General features: G+C 45.4%; 1 protein-coding gene and 1 pseudogene across 2 annotated transcripts; both read right to left on the bottom strand.

Annotated features, from left to right (window-relative positions):
- Positions 1-2405: 2405 nt before the first annotated feature.
- On the bottom strand, positions 2406-8372 carry LOC135890290 (D-dopachrome decarboxylase-like). 2 transcript variants are annotated; one of them, XM_065417650.1, is made up of 5 exons: positions 8194-8372; positions 7214-7389; positions 4877-5044; positions 3224-4379; positions 2406-3125 (listed from the first exon to the last, which is right to left on the bottom strand). In XM_065417650.1, the coding sequence occupies exons 1-3, from the start codon at positions 8299-8301 to the stop codon at positions 4972-4974; spliced, it is 357 nt and encodes a 118-aa protein (XP_065273722.1). In that variant the 5' UTR covers positions 8302-8372; the 3' UTR covers positions 2406-3125; positions 3224-4379; positions 4877-4971. The 2 variants fall into 2 exon arrangements, with proteins under 2 accessions (XP_065273722.1, XP_065273724.1); XM_065417652.1 differs by lacking the exons at positions 2406-3125; positions 3224-4379; positions 4877-5044 and adding an exon at positions 6062-6198.
- Positions 8373-11116: 2744 nt separating this feature from the next.
- LOC135890310 (glutathione S-transferase theta-1-like) lies at positions 11117-17736 on the bottom strand (annotated as a pseudogene).
- Positions 17737-18708: the final 972 nt, after the last annotated feature.

An 18708-nucleotide genomic window follows, 5' to 3' on the forward strand; every position in this document is an offset into this window, starting at 1 on the left:
TCTTTCCCCTGGTACAGCTTTTGTTCCAGCTTAGGTGTTATCTAGGGGATTCTCCATGATGGCTCCTCTCTCCCTCTGTTCTCTTCCACCCCTTTATATATCTTTTGCATAAGGCGGGAACCCTTTGTCTCTCTGGGTTTCCACCCCCTCCCCTCACTGGAAAAGCACCAGGTTAAAGATGGATTCCAGTTCAGGTGACATGATCACATGTCACTGCAAGACTTCATTACTCACTTGCCAGCACACACATATACAGGGAGACTCACAGGTAAACAGCCATCTGCAGACAATGGGAGTCATCAAGATTCCAAACCATCATTAATGGCCCACACTTTACATAATTACAATAGGCCCTCAGAGTTACATTTTATATTTCTAGTTTTAGATACAAGAGTGGTACATTTCTACAAATAGGATGATCACACTCAGTAGATTATGAGCTTTGTAATGATACCTTACAAGAGACCTTTTGCATGAAGCATATCCCAGTTACATTATACTCACTTATATTTTTATAAAACCATATAGACTGCACAACGTCACACTTCCTATGCCAGTTTCCTCCTCAAGCCCCAAAACATTAAACTTCACTCAGAGTGAAGGAGCTAAATGGCTGTTTCCCTAGCCAACATGATCACAGGGAACATTCAGCACTAGCAGTTTGTGGAATAGGAGAGCCTACAGTGATTTTATGGTACCAACTCATAATCGTTGCTTTGATCCCACTCCACCCCCTGCATTTGCCAGAGCCAAATAAATGATAAGAGGGCTCAGGCTGAGAAAAACAATCTGTCCCAGCCATTCACTCACTTTGGTTTAATATTTTAACTGCTCTCTTACAAAAGATGCAAAGTCCATGAGCAACGAAGCTCTCGGTAAGTTCCCTGCCCCAGTTTACATTATGATTTTGCATTAGTACCTATGTTTTGTCACTAATATAATGTCACAGACATACTGGGGGTGTGAAACAGATAGTCAACATTGCATAGAAAGTCTGTGACTGGAGAAACCAAAGTAATGGTAGCTCAGGTGCTTGTCTGAACCTACTGAGACTCCCGCCAACACCCAAGACTTTCCTTCCACAAACCTACCACTCCTCTAAATATGCCCTGCTCCCCCTTTATCTGTTGTCTTCTAGGGGTCAGGGACCCCTCTGGCCTACAATCCCCTCCAGCAGTTGGAACAAGCTCAGAAGTCATTCTCTTCTGCTATCTTCACATGGCAACCTCCTTCCCACTTTTAATCCCTCCAGGTGGTATCCATCCCCTTTCCACTCCTTTGTCTATCTATACACCCCAGGGCAATGGAGTGAAGCTGCTGCTGAGAGCTAGAGAGCTTGTGTGGAGGCTGCCTCTTCTTCTTGTGTCTGCCCTTTTATAGCAATGAGAGAGCCACAAAGCCAGGAAGCAGCTAACAGGAGAAGCAATGAAGGAGAAACAGCCTCTAAAAACAACTAGTGGTAGGAAGCCAACAAGGCCCAGCAAGGGGAGCTGGGACAACAATCCTGTTTTTTGCCCTAAGGGAAATCAAAACTTGTCGGCTCCAAGAAGGGAAGTACTTTACAAACCAGAATTAAAGCTACATTTCTGTAATGCTAACATTGAGGTTACTGGGTTTTCTCAGATTGTCACAAAGGGTTCACCTCCACTTTTTTGAGCCACTCATAGGGACATGGGCAGTACTGTCCCCGTGCCTGGAGCGAGGGTAGTAATAGGATCAGCTACAGCTTTAAGTTTGTCATATGCAGGGATCCTAGTTTTCCATGATAAAACCCCCCAAATTCTCTGATAAAAAACATAAAAATCCATATTTTCCATAATTAAAATGAAATGCTGAACTTTAGTTTTCCTAGCCACAATATATAGGTAACTGTTGAACACTATTTTATTGATATATTTACAATTTTTAAGCAAGTCTGAAGCCTACCAGTGCCATCAATCATTATAATAAAATAAATAGCATTGCAATTTGCATTTCATACACATACCAAATAATTCTATGTCTGTATTGTATATTTTCAGAATTTTTTTTTTTTAAATGCACAAAAACGCTGGTATGATCCAGTCACAGTGCATTGTTTCTTTACTGTTGTTGATGGACCTGCTGTTTCAGTCTCATTTTTGTTTTTTTTCCATTCAGTTTGTTTGGCACTTTCTGTGTGTTCTGCAATTGTCTGCCTTCGAATGTAATCTAAAGCCTTGCTGCATACAGTACAGAACAGCACATTACCATCAACATGAAATTTGTCCTTGCCAAATGCAGAGACACACTGTCTTTGGGGTGATTGTTTAAGTTTTTGGCATCTTTTCATAACTTTAATCACTCACATCTGGAGGCTGAAGTGAAATTTGAGATGCATTAAAAAATGAACCCCACATACACCATTGAATAACCTCTCTACACTGGAAGCAGTTTATTGGAGTATGTTTAGCTACGTAAAGTAAAGCGCATTCAAAAATTAACCACAAGAGGAGGAGGTTGCGCACATTGAGTAAGTGACATAAGTACTTTCAGTAAAATGTAGTTAATATGTTTTTATTTTTCACAAAAAGTAAAAACTAAAGATTCTTTGTAAAAATGCAAATTCAGCTTTTTTTCCATGGCAAACGGATTTCTAAGATCACTGGTCATATGCTCAGTGACACACAATTGTTTAATTTACTATCCTAGTTTTAAAAGCATTTAACTGAAAAGACCTCATGAGAAAAATAAACAAACAGGGAGCGTGGACAGCTGTGTTATCTACAAGTGTGCTTAGAGAGGGTGAGTGAGATACAAGGAGAAAGGGAAACAAAATGGAAGTATTGTGATAATCTAGTGAATCGACACACACTAAAAGTATTTTGATAAAAGTTTTATTGACCAGATAAATGCCCAACTCATGACACTAACACATAAATCTGCACTTAGTGCAGATTTTATTTAGAGGACAGTGATTTTGCAACAATGGAAGAAAGTTATGTTGCATGTGTAGTAACTAGCTTCAGATATTAATAAATCATTTGGTTTTAATTATTTTTAATAACCTCATTGGTTTCAGTTATTTTTGAATAAATGAAAGATACTTCCAACTTGACACCCAAATTTTTGATTGTGTGTTTAAAAAAAAAAATTACAAACGCTAACTGGAATAATGCTCTAATAAATTTGTTAGTCTCTAAGGTGCCACAAGTACTCCTGTTATTTTTGCGGATACAGACTAACACGGCTGCTACTCTGAAACCTGGAATAAAAAGTGTTCTGTGAGCAATGAAAGAGGAAATTCGTTCATTTTTAAATGTAATTATTCCCTTGCAATGCTGTAAATACCCGACAATTAAACACTGTAGTAGTACATCAGAACCAGAAAATGAACTATTTAATCCTGACCCTCAAAACACTTATTCACATAAGTAATCCCAATGAATTCAGTGTAACTATTCACATGCCTAAATGTTTGCAGGATTTGGACCTTAGAAAGTACTATAAATGAAACTGACAACTCTATCTTCATTATCTCTGCTGAGTGAAATGCAAAAGTAAGGAAATCCTATAGACGATGATAACTAGGGGGTTGAGGGTTTTTTTAAAATAAAATATTGTGTATAATCCGGTTATAAAGTGACCAACTCTAAAAGCCCCAAGGGGAAAACTCCCCTACTAAGAGAATGGACATTAGAGCAGATGTAGCAAAGCCCTGGGTCTAATAAGGGGGGGGGGGGGGGGGAGAGGAGGGAAACAGGCACTCCAAGAAGTCAGTTATGTGCAAATTCATCAGCTCCTCTCCACCACCCACAGAACATTGAAAGCATTTGTAAAATAAAAAGTGTTCTGATCTTGCTCACTGTAGTGAGAGGGTTGTGGGAAAGTACTGTGGACAAGGAGACAAGTTACAGGAATTGAAACTAATTACCTGAACCAGCAAAACAGTTTCCTGGGCTCCACGTCCTAGGGTATGAAATGATTCTGCAATAAGAAGCCCTCCTTCCACACATACCCCAATGCACAATACGCACATTGATATTGAACTACAGGAGTCTACTGAATGAACATGAGAACATCCACCTGTGCAAGCCAATGATCCTAGTGAAGTAGAGCTCAGAGCAGATTAGAGAGGAGCCCTAGCCCAGCCATCCCATACAAGTTAAAAGATTCTTCCCTCAGACCAATATTCTCTCTTCCCAGAAATGGGGTGGGGGGGAGGTTTAGAATGGAAGAAATGTTCACAGAAGTTGGAAGTGAAAGATCTCAGATCCCCTTGAATCTCTGCCCTCCAGTGGCAGCGAGTTAGGCTAACTACTGTGAATTAGTTTAGTGCCTATTGCCAGACTAATGAGCAACATTTAGTGACTTCTGGTGTAGAAGAGTCTACAGGGACATGGTCCCAATCAGCATTCTATCTGGTGGTGAAGTTAAGCCCATAAACTCTCAAGCTATGGCCCATGGACTCCTAGAACAGACAGAATTTCACAAGGAAGAGAAAAGGTTAGCACATGACAGGATCTGTCTTTCTCTTGCAAAGCAGCCCTCAGGCTGAACAAAACTGGAGAACCTCCCCAGTCAGTTATCAATGATGCCAACCACGCAACAGAAATAAAGAACTGTTCACTGCTAAAGGAAAAGACTACAAAACTTGGATTAACTGGATCCAAATAAGGAAGGCCATCATGACGCTGCTGATGACAAAACAAACTCCCAGCTACACAAACCTCACGATTCAAGTTTTGTTTGAGATCATAGGTAACTGCATTGTCTCTGGGCCACAAGACAGGTGTGAGACAAAGACTTCCAACTGTTACTGTCAAAGAGTTTGGCTGGTAAGCCCCGCTTTGGAGCTGTGTGCACACAGGAAGCAGAAACAGAAAGGAACTACATGAGTGGAGGTGTAGAAGGATACATATCAGATCTTGCGTAGAAACAAACAGGTAGAGCTGGCCATCCTGGGGTTGTGCCCTCCACAAGGGTTTCTTTTTAATGGGTTTCTTGAAGAGATCATAAGAAAGTCATGACAGTTCCTTTCTTGCCAATCTGCCAAGGTTCCAGTGGATAAAAACGGATCAGAATCCTTTGCATGTGGAAGAGGAGAGAACACAGGAGGAAAGGAAAGGTTGTTATTTTATAATGGAACATTATCTCCAGTAAGTTCTCTCAACAACCCAGAAACACACCACTAAACATAGCTCTCAGTGGTCTGGACTTAACGTCTCTGACTAATAGGAGCAGGATTTTTTACAGGGACAGTGTGTGAGTGGGTTCTAAAGTCCTGTCCACACCTGCAAAAAGTTAAACTGTTAACCATCTATTTATCCAAGGTACTTACCATATACACTCGTTCATAAGCCCAATATTTTTGGTAAAAAAGTGACACATCAAAGAGCGGGGGTCAGCTTATAAACGGGTCTACACCAAAATTTGATGATTTTAAAGTCTATGGAATCATTTAATTTAATATCTAATACATTGTTGTTTTGTTTACCTGAAGCGTCTGCAGGCATGGAGCCCCTCAGCTCCCTGTGGCCGTGGTTTGCCGTTCCCAGCCAATGGGAGCTGCGGGAAGTGGCGCTGGGAACGGCGAACCGCAGCCACAGGGAGCTGAGGGGCTCCATGCCTGCAGACGCTCCAGATAAACAGAATATCCCAACCTGCCAGCAGCTTACCCTGACAGGCCGGGAGCCAAAGTTTTCCAACCCCTGAAATATAGGGTCAGCTTATGAAAGGGTCATACAGTTTTTGCTATTTTTACCTATCCATTTTGGGGGGTCGGCTTATAAATGAACGGGCTAATGAACGAGTCTATACAGTATATGTAAATTCTCATTGCTGTAGTATCTGAGTGCCTGCTGACCCCCAACACAGAGAAGAGCAAGCTGCACTGGGGTTTGCACTGATTATGTTAAATGGGGTTACTCATGTGCAGAATAGAATAAGCCCCAAACAGTTCAGTCAGTGCAAAGCCCTGCATGTCCTTGGCCGTCCTCGCACCTCAACCAGGGTCAGCACTGGTGCAGCTGCACAGAATGCTGAATTTAGAGCTATTCTTGGAAGTAGAAAATACCTTAGTCCCATGGAAAACAGGAAGTCACCGCCTTTTCGTTTCAGGCATCTGCTCTCTTTATGTTTTCTGTATTTCCCTTAGCTGTTACACACTGGTGATTTTCAAATCACCATCCATGTCCACCAAGCTTTTGTTCACCAGAGTTACAGCCTAGGAGGCAAGACCTAGTAGCAGCAGGATGCAAGGGGCAGCCAGTTAGGCAACTGGCCTAGAACCTAGTTAATATTTCTCTTATTCTGTGGAATGACTATTTTTTACAAACTTCTGCTGGTCATAAATAATTCAAAACAGACAATTTCTCCCCCATCTAAACACAAAGGGAAAGAGAAGAGACTTCTCCTCTTCCCAGAGCTGTGAAATACATGGAGCAAGTTTTTCTCTCTCTGCTACTATTGGAGTAATGGGAGAACAAGAGAGAAAGGGGCAGAGAAAAAAGACTGATAAATCCACCTGAAAGGCAAACTAAGCCCTATGCTACCACCTTGCACTGATGGGTCATGGTGGATGTGTCTGGCCTTTTCTTTAAATAGAAAAATAAATTTTATTTTTTCTGTACTGAATAAATTCTGACAATAATTAGCCCTACTGAGGAGTTATTTGGATCAAGCATGACACTAATAGTATAGTGGGCTTTCTATGACATGGTGGGGATGTGGAGTCAGAGCTGCTAAGTACCAGAATGGGGAACCCAATTCATCTAGCCCTAAGAATAATGACATTCAATTGCCATATCTTCTCTTTCTCTGGTTTCACGCCAATGCAGCTCTGCTTCTAACCCCTCTACCCCAAAATCCTTGCTCATGAGCCACCAGGCTCTCTCTGATCCCATCATTACACCAGTGCATTTGGAGGTAACTCTGCTTTGACTAAACCCGGGACTCGACCCCTCATTCTCACAATTAGGCTCAGCCGGAGAAAGCCAGGAGAGGAGCAAGAAGGAAGATGCCCAGTCTAACAAGTGCAGAAAATTACTGACGGGGCAGGGGGGAAATCAGGAGAACTGGAGGAGAGAGACCCTCCCTGCCAAGGCCTCTTACAAGCTTCCCCTACTTGTACTTAAACACAGACCTTGATTAGTGACGCTCCAACCAGCACTGATCTGGGTCTCACTGGGACGCTGCATGAAACTCCCCTCTACCTGCTGCATACATCTCCCCCTGCTCTCTGCACTGCACTCACCTGTCTGCACCGAGCCCCAGCTCCTTGGTAAGGAACTCAAAGAACTTGGCACTGTGCCCTCTGTTCTGCTCCGCAGTTCCCACCACTGCGATGGATGAGACGAGCAGCTGAGCGCAGGGCGCTGCGGAGCCGCCAACCACCATGGGCAAGTCGCTCTTCACAGTGACGTTTATCCTCTGCCATGCCGGGCACAAGGGCACACCCAGGGAAACAGCCATGGGAGGGAGGGAAGGAAACAGAACACAAGCCTCACAGATATGAGCAGTGTGTGTCATGAGGAGGAGCTGGTGCCCTGGGCCACCCACCCCATGCACCCCAGGGGAATCCTGCCTTTCCATTTCCCTCCTATTAGGGTGCCTTAGACCAGGGGTTCTCAACCTTTTTCTGAGCGCCCCCATACTACAAAAACTCCACAGCCCACCTGTGCCACAATAACACGTTTTCTGTACAGAAAAGCCAGGGCCAGCATTAGGGGGTAGCAAACAGGGCAGGTGTCTGGAACCCTGTGCTGCAGAGCCCCCCGCAAAGCTACATTGCTCAGGCTTCAGCTTCAGCCCCGGAGGGTGGGGTCCAGGGCCCCAGCCTTCAGACCCAAGCAGTGGGACTTTGGCTTTCTGGCCTAGGCCCCAGCGAGTCTAATGCTGGCCCTATTTGGTGCCCCCCCCCCTGAAACCTGCTCACGGCCCCCCAGGGGGCCCTAGACCAGTGATTCTCAGTCTTTCCCATACCAGGACCCCCTCCCATCTAGCCCATGCCCCCCAGGGGGTGCGGGGCCAGCAGAGAACGGGGGGTCTAGTGGGCAGCGCAACTGCCACTAAACAGACTCGCTGCTGCTGCTGTCCCCCCAGGGACAAGCTCTGTGCATCGGCCGCAGGCCCAGCTGCTCCTGCAGGGGAGCCGCCTGCAAGGGCGCATCCAGCCTGCGCGGCCAGACCCGAGGCCGCTGCGCTGCGCTGCGCACGCCGAGGCAGGAGACTCACCTCCTCGGGCTTGCTCAGGATCGCAGCGGCGGCCGAGCACAGCTTGCCGGCTAAGCCCTGGGGCAGCTGAGCGGCCGGGAGGCTGGTCTCCAGCTCCAGGAACGGCATGGCCGAGACAAGCGCTACAAACCAGCTACCGCGGTCTGCAGGGTCACACGCGGCGCGGCCGCCGCGGGCCGCAGAGCAGGAGGTGGGAGCGAGCGCCGGGGCTTGCGATTGGCTGCGCCTGGAGACACCCTCCTCTGTCGGTCTCTCCGCCTTGACCCCTTGTGCCCTGGGTAGCATCCCTGAGCACAGCCCGTTCCTCTCCCGGTGGGTGGGAGGTTTGCTTTGCCTGGCCTTTTATGAACACGTTGCCACAGCCACGGGTGTCCCCGCTGTCACGGCGATGCTGCCTAGTTCACAGGGCTGGTCCTGCCCAGACAGGACAGGAAAAGCAGTTCCGGGGCCTCGGTCACCTGGATCCTCCAAAGCTGAGTGTCCTGTTTACCAGATTGTACAATAAAATATAATACTATGGATTTGATGCCCTGGTTTTTGTTAGGTTTATTTCCACATGGCAGAGAAATCTGATTCTGCTAAGGGAATGGAGTCTTAAGACTTCATATGTGCAGTGTGCCTCTAGTGGCATGTGACCAGGATTCATCACTGAATTTGGTGCACTGGTTGGATCATTAGTTTCCCCAGCCTGGGCCGGGTACTGACCGGGAGCACGACGTGAATATTGATCCATGTCCCCCCAAGGGAAAGGAGTAAGCCAAAACGAAACCCTCTATTCATTTTCTGTGGCACTGGCAGGCAGGTATATGGATTGCTTATTAGGAAGGCAGTTCGCCTACTTCATGCAACTCCCTGATCAAGAATGTCCTTAACAAAGCCACAAATGGAAATGTGCCAGTGGAGTTGACCCTGGCTTTCATTTGTCTGCTGGAAACAAATGTTTATTTCTCGCACCCTGAGTGCCCTGAGAAGGACAATAGTGGTGAGGGGATGGAAAGGCATAAAACACATACACACACTAACCTGAACACTGAAATGTAACAGTAAGTCTTGACAGGCAGCCTGACACCACGGCACGATTGATTTATCACACCCTACCACGTGACAGAGTGCTTGTAATAATATGCATGTGACCGCATGAATGCAACTTACTGTGATACTTAATTTCTCTTGTTTTTGCAGCCTTTTTCATATTGCTTTACCTTCCCTAAAGACTGGAAATTATTTCTGCCCTTTGTTGGGAGATGGATAGAGGGGTTTATGTGCCTACAGCTGGCTGGGACTCTCTGCCTTCCATGTGTTCATTATTTCTTCTCACTTCGATATCTCTTCTTATTTAGATACTCCACATGGAGAAATGGGGTGAAGAAAATTTTCTCCTTTTCACTAACAGCTGCCTATTTTATCTCCATGCATGGTTGCTAAAATCCAAGAAGCCTGTTTTAGAGGTTATGTCTCCCACGTTACTGTCCAACTGATGTGGCTATTTATAATATATATTTATAATACCTGACTCTTTATGCTGAAGTGGTAACTGTGATAATGGGTAACATTATCATTATAAAAAAGTTCAGCTGCAAAATCTGAGACTGGCCCATGGTTTGAATTTTGTGACGGGGAGTTAATGATGTACAGCTTTTGAGTGGAAAAATCTCAATGAAAATGGACACTTCCAGAAGATTAGGGCATTTAAAAACCAAACCAAACCCACTAACCCTAACTGGAACTTCTTAAGGAGGGAAAGTGTGTATGTAGGAGAAGGGAACGAAGCTCTGCTTTAAGTTGACTGCACTTCAAACCCAGATCCTCTAAAAGCAAAGATAACGAAACACCCAAAGACAAACGACTGCTGCGTTTTTATTTTGAACATATGCTTTGCAATCTTCTGAAGAGGCACACTGGCAGCTGATGAATCTGAGAGGTAAATGTCTGATGTAGTCTAAGCAGATTCAGAAAATGTCAGTACATAAATGTACACAACTCCTGCTCTGAGTTTTCTAGGAAGAACAAGCACTGACATTACAGTGAAGTATATGCAAGAGTTACCTGTCTGGCTGAAAGACTGTTATATCCATGTGAATAAGCTACAGTAAATGCTTGTTTCTATTTTTATTTCTATTTTATAACAGTAACAGCACATCAGGCAGTGCATTTCCAAGACTTGCACAAAAGATTTGGCACTTCATGTGATAGAAGTCACCTGATGGCTGGTATTCTGGGCATGCAACTGCACAGAAAGTACACTGCTTTGGGTGTCCAGTGGCATCATTATTTCTAGCAACATTTTAAGAGCACAAAATCCTGGATAGATGGGGCACAGGAGGTTAGAACAGAAAATTCACCAAGGAATGAGTCACTCTTCTGTGCAGCAAACTGCCAGCTGTGAAGAGTGGCACTGGCAATTACAGGATGAGGAGAGGAAAATGAGAACAATGTGTGCTGCCTCAAGAAGCTAAAATGTCCCAGAGGTTAGTAAGCTTCCACAGAGAGAAATCCAGAGCATGTGTTTGGAAGGGGGTTGAAGACTCTCTGGTAGAAGTCTGCATTCTTTTTGAGTTTTTCAGAATTGTCAAGGAGCAGAGAAGCTGACAGTCAGCATGAGGATATTTAAGAAGACTGCGACGAAGAAGCCCTGTGAGAGATAGTAATGAGTGAATTTTTGGGGACAACACACTGTCTCTTTCAAGCGACAAAAAGGCAATGGTTAAGGGAAAAAAGGTCTAATTTTAAAGTGCCCTGCTGTGGTTCACTGTTAGAGGATAAAGACAGAACACGTGGAAAAGTTCCATTACTCAAGTGAAACGTGTGGCAAGTTCTTTCTTCTTGGCACAGGGTAATTGTACATAACAGGGGAATTTCGGGGGTTGGATTTAGAAAAACATTCAGAAAAGTCTAGCAGTGAAAGAATACTTCACGTTTCCTCCTACTTCAGCATCTTGGGCTTCATTTCCTCCTTCATCTGTGGGTCAATCTGGACTTTCCTCAAATCCTGGGCATTCAGGATCCATTCATGCACTTCTTGGAAGAGCTCCTTCCCCACAGCTTCCTCCACCTGGCTGTGCCATGTCACCAGTTTGGGCCAGCCCTCAAAGATGTTGCAACCAGCACCTACGGGCTGCAAAGAGAGAAAGACACCGCAGCCAAACGTTAGTGAAAAGGAGAGGAATTCATTTCAATTAATTGTGCACAGCAAAATCCTGCCCTGGATTAACAAGCAACTGCCAAAAGTGGGAAGACAATTGGCTGACTAGTGTCAGTGTCATCCTCAATCTGCTCCAGCACCTAAATGTCTGAGCCTGACTTGAAGGGTGGTACATCCTCATTGCAATTCATGTGGTGCTTATTGCAAAACCTCAGCTACTAGAGGTTAAGTCAGGAGATAATGAGTTGATTTCTCCAGCAGCATAACACCATTGAAGCTAATGAAGTTACACCAGCAGAGAGTTTGGCTTAATAGCTGTAACAGTTCTCACATGCACTAAGGCATGGTCAATGAGAGAACACGAAATCATCATTTAAGATCAAAATTGCAGCATCAGCAGTTTTTCTTGCCCTCTCAAAAGTTTATCTGCAGGGCGACCCGCTCTTTGGAGGGAGGCAGTGCTGCCCCATAAAGCATCTGGAGGAGAGGGTGTGGGGAGAGGTGGGAGTACTGTAACACAGTACTCCAGGCAAGTGACGGATCCATATGGGAGCCACTTCCTTTTAAATGCTGTATTTTGTGAAGTCCCTGATTGGTATTTTGCAGACTGAGAGCAGGGAAATGACTAGGGGAGGAAGCCTGCCCCCCCTTGGGGTGGGCTCTTTATTTTAATCTAAACCTCAGTTCCCCATTGCTCCTCATTTACTCTTCATAGGATTTGAATTCTTCACAAGAAGGACAGAAAACTGTAATGAGGAGGGAATGACGTGAAGGAAAACATAGGATGGGGGGGGGGGCAGAGCAACACTGGATCAGACTGTTTTGTAGCATCTGCCATCTTTGTGATGTCGCTGAATCTTGCTTCCCTTCTCAGTCGTGTGGTGCTGCATCAAACCCTCCTTCCCATCTCCAAGGAAACTGTACCAGCACCACATGCTGGTCTTCAGGCAGTATAGACAACATCAGTTTTTCATGATGCTGAAAATTCACTAACACTCCTACACTCACCTGCATGAACTCTCTGATAGCCACCAGGTCTGCCAGAGAAATCTCACTGCCCACAATGAAGGGCTTGTCCTGCAGGAACTTCTCTGTGAACTTTTTTAGGGAACTATTCAGCTCATCCAAAGCCTCCTGCAGCTTCTCTCAAGGTATTGGCTTTCCTGTGAAGAGAGGAATCACCACCTGCATGGGGAGAAGGGAATAGGATTAGCTTCCATACACATGCAATGGAATTTAGTCATCGCCAAATGGGGAACTGCACAGATTGCTCCATGTATTTACAGGAGAGCTAATCCGGTACCGAGCTGTATGAATCCTCTATTTCTCTGTACCTCTAAGTATCAGCAATCAGAATGAGACTTAATGGGATCCTCGAAGCAGCTGGACATTGTCCTGTTGCAGTTCTGAGAACAATCTGTGGATCTCAGATATCCTTACATCAAATGCTGGCAGCATATTCATCAGGTTTCATAGTCCACTTCTCACACTGTCTTTTGCTCCTACTTAGTAGGCGAAGTAACCTTTTAATTTAAGTGGAGTGCTAGGATCCCTACAAGTTTGGTTTCATCAATTTAAATATATCTGTTACCCTGTAAGAGGAGACATACCAAATCTCCCAAAGACTCTTGGCCTTGCTGCATGATCTTGCTGTTCTCCATCAGACCACTAGAGGGAGAAAAGAGCCAGGTGCATGTAGTTTACCACATGGCATCATCATTATAATTTGTATGATCATAGCACCATGTAAGTGATTTGTATGTATATGTATATTGTATACATACATATTAATACAAAGTGGATTTCTGTATGTTCACCAATTGGCTGGTTATGGTCACAAGACATACGCTTATTGGACAACCACGCCCAAAATGCAGCTATTTAACCTCACACAGGCACTTAAAAATATGGGAGCACTTAAAAAAAATAAAGAAAGACGTTAAATGCCCCCTCATGACTCTGTCTGGAACTCAGGAGTGCTGATAATACTCAAACTAACTACAATTGACCAGATCGGGGAGTGGTACTTGGCAGCCTGGATTAAGTAGGGAAACTTGCCCCTTGACTTGCTCCAAAGGCTAAACTAGCATGCCAGACATACAGTAGTCTGGTGGCGCTGGGAAAATAAATGATGGGTAAAGCAAGCAGTCTTATAGATTTGCCTAGTGGAAATATACCTCCTCCCTTTGTCCTTGTTCCGTACACCTACAGATGGCAAAATGAGCACTATATTGGAAAGAAAGGGCAAACCCTTTATACAAAGGCCATTTAAACACAGCCCTTTTATAACACTGGCAAGTGCTAGTATTCAGCACTTTTGATATTTAGCCCACTTACCTTGACCCACAACATTTTGGAAGCATTCGCCCGGACAGTAGTGTGTTGCCAGGGCCTGTATTCATCTACCCGGGCCCGTTTCTGTAGGTCGGACAGGTACCAGTGATAGGTGTGTTGTACTTCTCTGGCTCAGGGACAGAAGAATCACAGTGCTGTCCAGATAAAAGGGGAAACAGGAGGCCTGTGAGCTAAGGAGAGAACAGTTGCATCCTCCTCCTCTTCTCCTTATATCGCTTCCATTTAGAAAGCGTGGTAATGTTAGGGGTCAGAGAACAGCGCAGGAGCCGGAAGATCAGCACTGCTTGTTCTGCTGATAACCCACAGCACCCTTTACACATTAAGAACCACAGACCAATGATATTTTATAAAACTATCATCATGAAGTATAATGTAGTGTTTTCTGCATTTCCTTTCCCCTCCCAGCTGTTTTAGGGCCTGATCCAATATCCCACTGAAGTCAATGGGAAACCTTACATTGACTTCAACAGACATTGGACCAGGCCTTTATTTTGTCAGTTTTTGTTGCTATGAAAAGTACATTGCACACGTTCCTTACAAAGACATGGCTCTGAGAATGCATTCTCTCAAAAATACACCACTTGTTCCCCGCCCCACAAATATAAACAAACGTAGAACTTGCAGATTGCATCCTGGCAAAGAAGATAAGACGTGTAAATCAAAGCTCTCTCAGAACCAGACTGATTCTAATGGGGGCTTTCAGGGAACCCTTCTCCTTGGCTTCTTGAAACACTGCTTTCCCATTTCGCTCTCTGTTCACTTGGGGTCTTGAGCAGAGGCGCCATCTTTCTAAGTTGCTGGGAGGTGCTCGACCCCCGTTCCACCCCAGGCCCCACCCCCATCCACCCCTTCTGCCAAGCCCCCACCCCTGCTCTGCCTCTTCCCACCCCCACTCCGCCCCATACCACCCCCGAGCACACTCCACCCTCGCTCCTCCCCCTCCCCTCCCCCACACCTCCTGCACGCTGCTGAACAGCTGATCCACAGCGGGAGGCACTGGGAGGGAGGGGGAGGAGCTGATTGGTGGGGCTGCTGGTGGGTTCTGAGCACCCACTATTTTTTTTCCAGGAGTGCTCCAGCCCCAGAGCACCCATGGAGTCGGAGCCTATGGTCTTGAGCCCCCTACGTTTGTGTGAATATTAGAATATTAGAAAGGTGCTAAGATGCCTTCACATGGGTCACAGTCTGAGTGAAAAAAGGAAGGCCTAGTGCCACACTGTCCCCCGCACTTACAACTTTTTTCTCAATACAATCCATGGTGTGTTTCACTGAGACATAGACTGGCACTAACATTCCCACGCCTTGGTGAGATTCCAATCTGGGGCCCCAGGAGAACATTCAGCCAGACTGCTCTTCTCAGTGCATCTGGCAATCTGAAACCAGCCGGGACGCCTTATTACCGGCATGTCCTAGCACACTGAAAGACCAAACACCATCCCATGATCCTCATAGAGGCGGACTGCAGCAGACAACTATGCAGCTCAGAAGTGTTATGGTGGTAAATACTGCGACAAGGATGTGAGGTTTCTACCTCTGCATTCTAACCTCTCTCCTAAGGTCAAGCTTCCATCCTTCAGTATAGGCACTTTCTTCAGGGAGTTTGTGTTGCTAAATTCTTGAATGTTGAGCCCTAAAAGAGTTATAATTAATAAGAAAAACAATCAGAGACTAGTGGTGGAGAAACCAATAGAAGCTGAAGCTGAGCTGTCAGCATAGCCCATTTGGAACCCGTTAATGGGGATTAGTCAAACCAGTGGCAATATTTTGCTATTGCCACTGCCAGACACTTAGAGGCACCTTGTTATAAATAAGTCAATGAGCTTTTTCAAGAGGTGTATTTTTCAAATTAAAGAAGGAACATAAACTAAAAAGCCAAAATGTCCAGCCAGGGTCTTTGCAGTCTGACAGTTATGCCAAGCCTTTCAGTGCATTGCAACAGGGATTCGGTCATTTGACTCCTGTTAATGCTAGCGGTAGGTGAAACACACTGAAAAAAGTTACCTGCAAATGGCCATTCTGAAATGGGAAGAGCATTTCCTCCAATCTTGGGGGAGGGAAAGAAGGAGGAGATTTCAATAAAGGCAGCTGAATGTTTTTATGACATATTTGCCAAAAGTAAGGAAAAAGGGAAATGAGGGGACAGACTAGTCCTCAATGGAGCAGATGTGCACACAGTGTTAAACTGCCTTCTGCAAGGGTTTTTCACATCACACAGGTTAAAACCCATGTCTAACTTTATAGAATGAATTAATAACAATGAGTTGTCCTAGGATGAAGTAAGGGAGAAATTTCTACTTTCAATTTGCTTTTCCAGAGGTGGCATCAGGGTGGATAAAGAACCACCATGACAGGTCAGGCCAGCCTAGAAAGCAAGGGATATAAATCTTTGCTCTCTTTATTAGACCTTTCACCTCTGTTTTTAAAAGCATCTCAAAAAGAAAAAAGCTGTCAACAGCCGCAAGTGCATGTAAATTCACACAGGGTTGATTACTCAGCAGACTACCCAGGGGGCCATTGTTGCACATACAATCACATGTTTGCGGTCCAAGACTGGAATAGATTGGGTTTTGCACAACAATACTCTCTACAAAAAGTGAAAAGGCAGCCTGGTGGCTTATTGCCATAGTAAATATTTAAAAAGTTAGGTCAGCTACTTAGATTGGAGTTTTGCTTTCCCAAATCAATAAAGATGACCCTTGCAGACTGGCATTGATGGACAGCATAATCCAGAGTTTCATGTTGTCTCAAAGAGTGACCAGCAATAGAATTTCATTAGTTCATAACAAAATGTTAGGACTAGGACAGTTTGTTTGAAGAGTGATGTTATTCTGAAAAATGACTCTATGAATGAATGAAATGAATTATGCTTGAAGGTCCCAATCTTTACTGTATCTCAGTAACTACTGATCAAATTTGCTAAATTTACAAGAAAAATATAGTGTTTTCTACCTGTCAGCCCAGCACATTCATAGAAACATAGAATCATAGATGATTAGGGTTGGAAGAGACCTCAGGAGGTCATATAGTCCAACCCTCTGCTCAAAGCAGGACCAACCCCAACTAAATCATTAATAAACATCAATTAATCATCAATAAACATAATGTTCACCAATTTATGCCCCCAATTATACCAGTGCAATTCCAATGAAGGCTAGTGTATCACTAAGGAAATCATTTGACCTAAACAGCTTAATTGCTGAGAATAAAGATGAGCGGAAATAACCCATCTTAACTCTCAGATGCCAGGGTGAGTTTGCTGATAAAACAAATCTTGTTCATTTCAACAGAAGATATGATCTGGAGTCACTGAGTCATAGTAAATATGGATGCATGTAATGGCATTACGAGGGACTTTTCAGAGTAAGCCAGCACTTTAATTACATTTGTAAAAGGCTCTTCTTGCTTTCTTGGAGGGGATCAGGGAAGTGTCCCTACTACTGTACAGCAGGAGCACACTGGATATAAAGGGACACTTTGAACTTGCCCACAGAGAAGCACCGAGAGAATGTGCCAGCTCACTTAACGGGATGGGCCCGAGCAGCAAGGCAGCAGAGTGTGTAATGTTGCTTCTCCCTGTTTGACAGACATCTGCACCACCAGACCCAAGAGGTGAGGTAGCCGCACACAAGCCAAGATAAACCAAGAGATCTAGTGCCAGACAGATTTGCCTACATGTGCTAGTCTCCCACAAAGGGGCATTGTGGCACCATTGTAAATAGGGAGAGTACAGCACAGAAGGGGATGGGGACCCCAGAAAAGCACAGAGGTGGGTGTGCGGCTTTGTCTGTGGAAGGGGCAGGTGTCACATGGCTGAGGGAAGCAGAGAGGGAGAAGGGTGTGTGTGTGGGGGGAGGTGATAGGGTTCATTCTCCAGGAGGGAAGAGGGAAGGGAGTGAGAGGCAAATGGTGCTCGGCCTCTCCCCTCTGTCCCCACCTTTGAGCAGCTCCACAGGCTTGAAGTCAAAGGGGATGTTGTTCTTCTTGGCAAACATGTAGATGCATCAGCAGGGCTGGGAGAGCAAATCCAGGTACAGCTCCAGCCCCATCCTGCCCGGCCGGGGGTAGGAAGGGGGCCGGGGCAGCGGTGGCGGGGATTCCGGTTACCGCTGCTGGCCACGTGGCAAATCAACAAGAAACATCGCTCCGCACTGCGGATTGTCCGAAGGAGTTAACTGAAGGGGGGTTGGGGGGAGACCAATCCGATGAGACCAAAGGGAAGACGAGGGGCTCAAGTCTGTCGTCACTACCCCTCGCCCCCTCACATGGACACACTCAGAATAACCCATGTGCAATGGAGGGCGTTTAAAACTGCCCACTATTTCGGGTAAGAAGGGGTGAGGGAGATAGGTGGGTTGCCTGGGGAAGAAAAGGGTGGAGCTGGTCCTGGGGGGCGGGAGGGGAGAGACGGAGGGGCGGGGACACTCATGAGCAAACCAATGCTGACAGGACCAGCCGGATGTTTCCCTTGGATTCTGCTTGGTCTTGGAAGGAACAGAAAAACTTGTATTTGTGTCAGTGTTTCTAGTTCCTCCTGCCGCATAGGGGAATGGGGGGGGGGAGAGTAGGGTGACCAGACAGCAAGTGTGAAAAATAGGGACGGGGGTGGGGGGTAATAGACATCTATATAAGAAAAAGCCCCAAATATCGGGACTGTCCCTATAAAATTGGGACATCTGGTCACCCTAGGGGGGAAGCCTCTTCGGACCTGAACACAATGCTCTGCTGGGACACACAGCAGCGTTCCTGCTCCCCTTCCCACCCCGCAGGCTGAAATACAATGCACTCCAGCCTCCTAAAGAGCTCTTTACTTGTGGATATTTTGGCTGTTATGGCTCCAATCATTCTTCTCTAAGTGGTGCCCTCCTTCTGTTTTTCTATTAACCTGCTAGAGCTCAAACTGTGGGTCGGGACCCCAAAGTGGTCACGGCCCCCTTTGAATGGGGTCGCCAGGGCTGGCAGTGGCTTAGGCTTTGTTTACACTACCAAGTTTTGTCGACTACACTTATATCAACACCCAA

This window comes from Emys orbicularis, chromosome 16, assembly GCF_028017835.1.
Source record: "Emys orbicularis isolate rEmyOrb1 chromosome 16, rEmyOrb1.hap1, whole genome shotgun sequence".
NCBI classification, from domain to species: domain Eukaryota; kingdom Metazoa; phylum Chordata; order Testudines; family Emydidae; genus Emys; species Emys orbicularis.